Here is a 7,365-nt window from a genome sequence, read left to right on the forward strand (position 1 = left end):
TCTTCTGCAGCCCGTGCTTCTGTAGGGAAACAAAAAGGTGTAACATCAGAAATCTGCTGGGAATGGCTGAATGCAAAGCCTTTAAACTCTGTTCTGTACGTGTCGTTTGGTTCGATGAACACAATTTCACCAACACAGATGATTGAGTTAGCGACGGCTTTGGATAAAAGTAAGAAGAACTTCATCTGGGTGGTTAGGCCGCCGATGGGCTTCGACATAAACTCGGAGTTCAAAGCGGAGGAATGGCTTCCAGAAGGGTTTGAAGAGAGGATTCAGGGAAGAGGGTTGTTGGTGAGGAACTGGGCTCCCCAAGTGGAGATTTTGTCTCACAAGGCAACGTCTGCTTTTCTGAGTCATTGCGGGTGGAACTCCGCGCTCGAGGCCCTCAGCAACGGCGTGCCGATGCTGGCGTGGCCGATGGCGGCGGAGCAGTTCTTCAACGCCGTGCTGTTGGAGAGAGAGGTTGGGGTTTGTGTGGAGGTGGCTAGAGGGAAGAATTGTGAGGTTAGGCATCAAGACTTGGTGGCCAAAATTGAGTTGGTGATGAGTACTGAGAAAGGGAGTGAAATGAGAAGGAAAGCTTGTGAGTTGAGGGAGATGATTGAGAATGCTGTTAAGGATCATGATGATGATCGGGATGGTTGTTTTTATAAAGGGTCTTCTCCTAAAGCATTGGATGATTTTTTCAGTGCTGCAATGAACATGACAAAGTCAAATTAGTAAGGGAATGATATGAATAATGAATATTTGAATTTTGAGGTTCCGATTAAATGAAAGTTGCCTGGGGTTGTTTTTCTTTTTGATTTTGTTTTCGTTTTTGTTTGTCAGTTTGCCTTGATTAAGATCTGTACATTAATCATTGTAGCTGGTGGCCTGACCGTGGCACCTACATGTATAATGTATTATTCAGGCAAGGATTGCAATAATTAGTGATTAAAGTGTCCCATTTTTGTTACCTCGTCCTCGTTTTTCCATAATGATTTTTAAAAATCTGTTTAATACGTTAATTTAAATTAAAATGTGAATTTATATAAATTTTTTTTATTATAATAAAAAAACTTAATGTGATTGATTTTAAAAGTTTTTTATTATAATAAAATTTAAATTTAAATCAGTAAAATAAACATTAAATCTCCGCATACCCCAAGCATAGTTCCAACGTCCAAGCACCCGTGACGGCACGAGTGGCTGGTCGAAAACATTGTCATGCGACAGAGTTGCAGACTTTTTTAGTAACTGAGCTCCGTTTAGGTAGCCAGTCTCTGCTTTCAGTCACTTTATTTGACCTAGTCGACACAGGAATTTTCTCTGTTGCGGGCGGCAACACGTTTTTGTTATTTTTTCATTTTTTGGGTCTGAAAACGCCTTCATTTTCTCAGCCGTTAAATTTTTTTCTTAGGCCATGATTGGCAGAAGAAGGGTGAGAGGTTTAGTGGTCAAAGATTTGTAATTGTTTCGATACACAAATGACAGATTTTTTTTTTAATTTGAAATGAGAATTAAATAGATTGGGTTGGTGGGGAATTCAAAATCCAATTTTGATCCTTCCAAAGTAGATCCATAAAAAATAAAATAAGAAGGTTTTAGAGAGTGAAATAGATTGGGTTGGTGGGGAATTCAGTAATGTCTGTGATACAGTAGAGGCATGATCCTTTGCCGCATCAAAGAAACTAGAAAGGCTCCAATCTTAAGAAAGTAGATTCAGAAGGATTTTCCCAGAGAAAATGGTAAGATCTAGTGATCTAAAAGTACCTTAAAAAGAAATAGAAAAAAAAATTCTCTTTTGGATCTGAATAATAAAAATCGTGTTTGAATGGAATTCTTAGAAGGATCAACGATGCTATAGTGAAATTAGATTTCCTCAAGTTTGATCTTTAGACCATATGAAACCCAAATGTAAGGTTCCTTCCCCTTGGGACGAAAAATCACGAGGTAACCACAATAATTGAGATAGGGTGGATCATTGGATTAATAACTTTGACGGAAATACAATATGCATAGAGTAGGCCGGGGAAAGAGCACCAAAAACACCATACCAAATTTGTGATCAAGATCAATAAAACTGATTCGTTGATAAATAAAAGCCTAAAACAAAAGACATAAATGTCAAATGACGATGGCAAACAAGTCTTCTACAAGATGTAGCAAGAATATTACGCTTTAAAACGTTCAGAGAATTCTATTTAATGATATTTCCCGTAAGTCTCCTCATTGATTTTACTGAATCCAATGGGTATATGCACAAGAATATATTACTTTTCCAATAGAATAGCGACCTGGTTCGCCTATCACACATATCAGCTAAAGTTCTAAGGATTATGCCCAGCCTATTACGAAAAAAATGTAAAAGCAGAGGGCATTGATAAAATGTGACATCAGGAGACAGTTGAATTTCCAGAGTCACTCCACCAAAAGCTAACCGATAAACTTGTTGTTAGAGATTGAACATAGTGCCACCACTTTGGCGGGATGTAAAGCATTTCGCCCTCCTCTAAAATGCAGTCCATGAATTCTAAGTCACACACTTTCGGATATACTTCCTTGTCTATGTTGTCAAGATCAACCTTCAAACAAAATCAAATTTCATCGACATTAAACATGGATCTTTCAGTTCAAATTTGAACAGGAAAACTCATATCTAAGGTGTAGAAGGAACGTATGAAGGAGAGTTCATACGAATGCACTGATTAGTTAACTAAAAGAACTAATAGGAAGGAGTAAGGACACTTGTGACCCCAGAGGAATCTACGAGGTCGGTTGTTTGAACTTTTCTTTACCAAAATATAAAGTAAAACGCAGGTTACTCAGCTGTTCTGTTTAGCAGACTACCAAATCAAATGATAGCATTCACCTCCTTTTATCATCACAAAAGGAACTAGAGCAATCGCCCACAAAGATAGAACCTGTTTGGAAGTTGCCTTGAGAAACAGTTCTAAGAAAAACAAATATTTCTTGTCCTCCTTTCTCATGTTTCTCTAATAGTAAATTAGTAATCTAACGTTACAAATTGTACTGGACTAGGAAGAGGGGGAGGGAGGGCACCAACACTAAGAGACATCTATATACAATCATAACATTTTTTTAATACATTTTACTCAGATTCATTCATATAGAGTTCACAACACAGTTGCGGTCCAAGAATAAGCAAATTCGTTGAAATAGCCGTTATGGTGTGGAGGCAAGAAACAATTACCTGGCTTGAATTGCAAAGCATGGTTTCACTGTATGGGTAAAGTTCCTCTGACAAAGAAGCAGGGTAAAGCCTCACATACTTCTTTCCAACCACCTGGAAATGAGGGGCAAATGAAATTGAAGACAAAACAATGATTGTTTAAATTGTGACAGACCAAACCTTGAACACAAACGAGTCATCTTCCAATTAAAGTGAACAATACAACTCGAAACCAAATAATTTTGCTATTTTGCAATAGGTAATCAAAATCCACAGAACGATATTCATAAGATTATGAAATAATTCAGAGCAATAAAACGTATGCAAAAGGTGATACCTGAGCAAGTATATTATGATGTGGATCGTGGTGTAATGGTGTCACAGTCCCCGCTGGACCAAACCAAGCATTGAGAGACCTTAGCTCTCCCCCACCAGCAAAACAGTAGTCAGGAATACATATGTCATTTCGTAGCTCGTTAATCTGCAATTCAAATACAATGGTGAACAACATTGTCACTTAAATTATACATTAAACAATTTATTGATATCATGACACTGTAAAGGGCTAAGCGAACCTGATCAAACAATGGGTGCTGAGCAAGGTATGTTGTTGGAACGACCGAGGAAGAGCCGGTAGCCTGAATCCTCTCAAGAAACTGGGAGAACGTGATAAGCTCTTGTTTCCACTCAGGGCACAAATAGTTTTTCCCAACCTACAAAGCATTTAAGCTTTACCAATTTTCAGTTATTTAAAAACAAAACTAATCAAGCTTTGCTTGATACTTCTAGTGCTTATTGCAACATCAAGAAGAGTATCACCTCAACCGGCACAGTACGGTCCCCGGCAACGGTTTTTAGGTAATCCAGATCATTCCACTTTGTCCTTGCAGGCCAATGAGCCATAGAATCACTTATTAGAACTGGTAATCCAGACAAGAAATATTCACGCAGAAATCCCTCCAGAGATAGAGCAGACCTCTTCACTACTATCTTACAAGACAGGGACTTTTGAGGCAAAACTCTGAGCATCTACAGGATAATATCAACCCATTAAGTAAATATGAACTGCAAAACCCAATCTTGAATGGTATAATCCGAAACAAGTATTCCTTCAATAATAAAGGGAAAAGAAATGGGTAAAACTAGCTAGTACAATTAATTGGTGCTGGGAATTATCAAAAAGAAGAATAAACTGTGAAAAGGGAAAGGAAAAAAGGAATATAATGTACAAACTACACAATTTGATGAAGCGAGTTGGTACTTTTAATTTGGGGGCTGAAAACCTTTCCTTTTCCAGAATATTCCCTTTGAAGTAGATAAAGCCATTTTTGAAGAAAATTAAAACAAAAATAAAGACGAACCTCACCTCTGCCTTGTCGAGCTCTCCGTCAACCAATCGACTCTCCGATTTGGAAGAACCGCCATTGCAGCCACTTCCAGAAACCCTAGAATCGCCCCTGGCCCTGGTAGAGACCTTCTCAACGGCGGCGTCCAAATCCTTCCTTAGGAGCATCCCTCCCATAATGAGTCCCATGTCCAAAACCCTAAGCGCCTCCTTGAACTCGCCGCCGGCGAAATGGAGATCCGCCATGCGGAGGCACGCCATCGAATAGGCGTTGCGCCACACCGGCAGGACGGAGTGCCACGGCCCGGAGTGCAGCTGCTCCCACGCCATCTCTCGCGCCGCCTCCGCCGCGCGGAAGTCGCCGGCCGCAGCCTGCGCCGCCATTCCGACGAAGGCGTAGCCACCGTGCTCGGAGATTGCGTGGAGGAGACCGGCCGATTCGGCGTCGAGCGTCGGCGTGTCGAGGTGGTCGAAAGAGTTGCCGCCGCGGCGAGTCGTCGTGTCGGAAGACATTGCCAGCAACCGTAAAGTAGTTGTACTACAGTGAGTACAGTGATTTTCTTCTTTTTTTCTTCAGAAAAAAGCTCGGTTGGTATTAAACAGAGAGAGGAGAGGACGACAATAAATAGAAGATCTGATAAGGGTGTTCCAGTGATTTTCTTCTTTTTTTTCTTCAGAAAAAAGCTCGGTTGGTATTTAACAGAGAGAGGAGAGGACGACAATAAATAGAAGATCTGATAAGGGTGTTACTGACGGTGTAATATCACAAATGCGACGCGCTGGCGCTGCTGATCATAAAAATCTTTGCTTTTTTTACTTTTTCTCTCTTTTTATTTATTTATTTATTTTATGTATCTCTGCGAAGATATTTTAGAAATATCTATATCTAACCGTGTCTTTGCATTTGATGTTAGTGAAAGAAAAATAATTCTTTGAGTACTTGTAAATGGGGGGCTCTTCTCTTTTTTCTTTCTTTTTTTTTTCCTTAGAAAAAAAGACCCCGCTAGTGGGCTCTTCATAATACACTTAAGTTTGATTTATGAATTAAAATCATGAGATTAGAATTATTTTTAATTTATGTGTATTTTTTATGAGAAAAAATACTGTAGCGAATCATGAACCATGATTCAAATTATAGTATGAATCTCCTTACCAAACGTTATAATAGATAATTTTAATAAATATCTTTTAAGTATATAAGTTAAAATTTTTATCTTTTATACTTAATTCATAATTTTTTAATCAAATAATTACACTAATAAAATGATATTTCTCAAAAATAAAGAATAAAAGTGTAGACTCATGTTCTCTAAAAAATAAATTCTCTTTTTTTAATAATTAATTAAATTAATAATAATGAGTGGAAATATTTGCTCATTGGTTGGTTTCGATTTGCAATTATTGGTGAAGGGCTCATACATTAAGACCAACTAGGCAACTAATACCAAAAATGGGAATAAAAATCACCAATTTCGGGGTTTTTTTATTACGAAAAATTTTGGGTAGAATGGTTTCCTATCACTTTCCGAAGGTGAAAGACCAAAGTCATGAGGCACTTATGAAAGATTTTTGAGAAAAATCTCGTAGCATCTTAAAATATCTCGCTGATATTATTTCCCATGATTTTGAATTAAAAATCATCGGCAGAAACAAAGTGAACAAGGAAAAGGTACTTTGGTGTCATTTTAAGGCCTACAATGATGATGAGTTGGAAGTTTATGAATCACACTCTCGCCCATAGGAAAGAAAAGTCGGTTTGGAAAGTTCTAGACTTGGACTTTTTTTATGAAGTTTTGAATGACATTGACATGTTTGCACTCTAGAAACTTCTTACTTTTGTGACTGGGACTACTGGATCCTTATTATTATTAGAAGACGTCTGTTCATAAATTAAAATTATAAAATTATAATTATTTTTTATTTATGTGTATTTTTTTTAAAAAAAATATTATAATAAATCATGAATATAATTTAAGTTGAGGTATAAATTTTCTAACTAAATAATCTTTCAGTGTAATTCAAAAAATAAATAAATAAAAGAAAATTATTTCAACTATAAAAAAATTTCACATTATAAAATGAATTCACGTAATAAAAAAATAATGCATAAAAAAATTAAATTTGAAACTTTTGTGAAAAAACACCGTAAAAATATTTTAAGTTGTGATTCAAATTAAAGAATATTTTTAAATGTTATAAATTATTAAAGCTTATTTGTTCCATTTTTTGTTGTTGTAATAAATAATGTGCTAGAAACTGTAGAAGTAAAAAGAATTCTTTAACAAAAATGGCGTTCTAATAAAGGCCTCACACAAATTCTCGACGCCGCTATAAATGAATGAATCCAGATAACCCAAATTTATAGATTTATAACCCAGATTAATATTATACTCACGAAAGAGAGAAGATGGAGCAACAAATAATATTATTTATTTTCTTGAACTATAAATGTTTTGACAAGAAATGAATCCATAGAAGATGATGGGCTTTTATTCAGATTCCAACGCTTTATTTTGATCATGTTTAGTTTTATGGGAGAAAGAGAGAAATAAGTTAAGATTTGAGATGAATTAAAATTAATAAGCTAATAGTTTATATAAGTTAATAAATAGGCTAAATTACTGTTTTCGTCCATAATTTATCTGGTTATGAACCATAACTTGACAAATTATTCACGGTTTTTATCAATAACTTGTCTGGCTATGAACCATAACTTGACAAGTTTGTCAATAACTTATCTGGTTATGAATCATAACTTGACAAGTTATGGCCTATTAATTTCTATAACTCAAAATTGACCTATATACTTTCTTAAATTTTTCATATTGACCTATTTTCTACTATTTCC

General features: G+C 36.2%; 2 protein-coding genes across 4 annotated transcripts in view; one reads left to right on the plus strand and one right to left on the minus strand.

Moving 5' to 3' along the window:
* Window positions 1-987, plus strand: part of LOC21391362 (UDP-glycosyltransferase 92A1) — a 2,405-nt gene extending 1,418 nt beyond the window's left edge. The window contains exon 2 of one of the 2 annotated variants that reach the window (XM_024162741.1): window positions 30-987. In XM_024162741.1, the coding sequence (XP_024018509.1) occupies window positions 30-720 (691 nt within the window). In that variant the 3' untranslated portion in view covers window positions 721-987. Of the gene's footprint in view, window positions 1-25 lie in introns of both variants that reach the window. The other variant, XM_024162739.1, reaches the window with a different exon arrangement.
* LOC21391363 (lysine-specific demethylase JMJ30) overlaps window positions 1-5,143 on the minus strand; it is a 14,177-nt gene extending 9,034 nt beyond the window's left edge. Inside the window, exons 1-6 of one of the 2 annotated variants that reach the window (XM_010093688.2) lie at window positions 4,539-5,143; window positions 3,992-4,201; window positions 3,748-3,885; window positions 3,510-3,653; window positions 3,194-3,286; window positions 1,899-2,564 (exon numbers count right to left, since the gene is read on the minus strand). In XM_010093688.2, coding sequence (XP_010091990.1) covers window positions 2,376-2,564; window positions 3,194-3,286; window positions 3,510-3,653; window positions 3,748-3,885; window positions 3,992-4,201; window positions 4,539-5,030 — 1,266 coding nt within the window. In that variant the 5' untranslated portion in view covers window positions 5,031-5,143 and the 3' untranslated portion in view covers window positions 1,899-2,375. Of the gene's footprint in view, window positions 1-1,898; window positions 2,565-3,193; window positions 3,287-3,509; window positions 3,654-3,747; window positions 3,886-3,991; window positions 4,202-4,538 lie in introns of those variants that run through there. The other variant, XM_024162742.1, reaches the window with a different exon arrangement.
* Window positions 5,144-7,365: the final 2,222 nt, after the last annotated feature.

The sequence above is a fragment of the Morus notabilis genome, unplaced genomic scaffold (genome assembly GCF_000414095.1).
Source record: "Morus notabilis unplaced genomic scaffold, ASM41409v2 Scaffold18, whole genome shotgun sequence".
NCBI classification, from domain to species: Eukaryota; Viridiplantae; Streptophyta; class Magnoliopsida; order Rosales; family Moraceae; genus Morus; species Morus notabilis.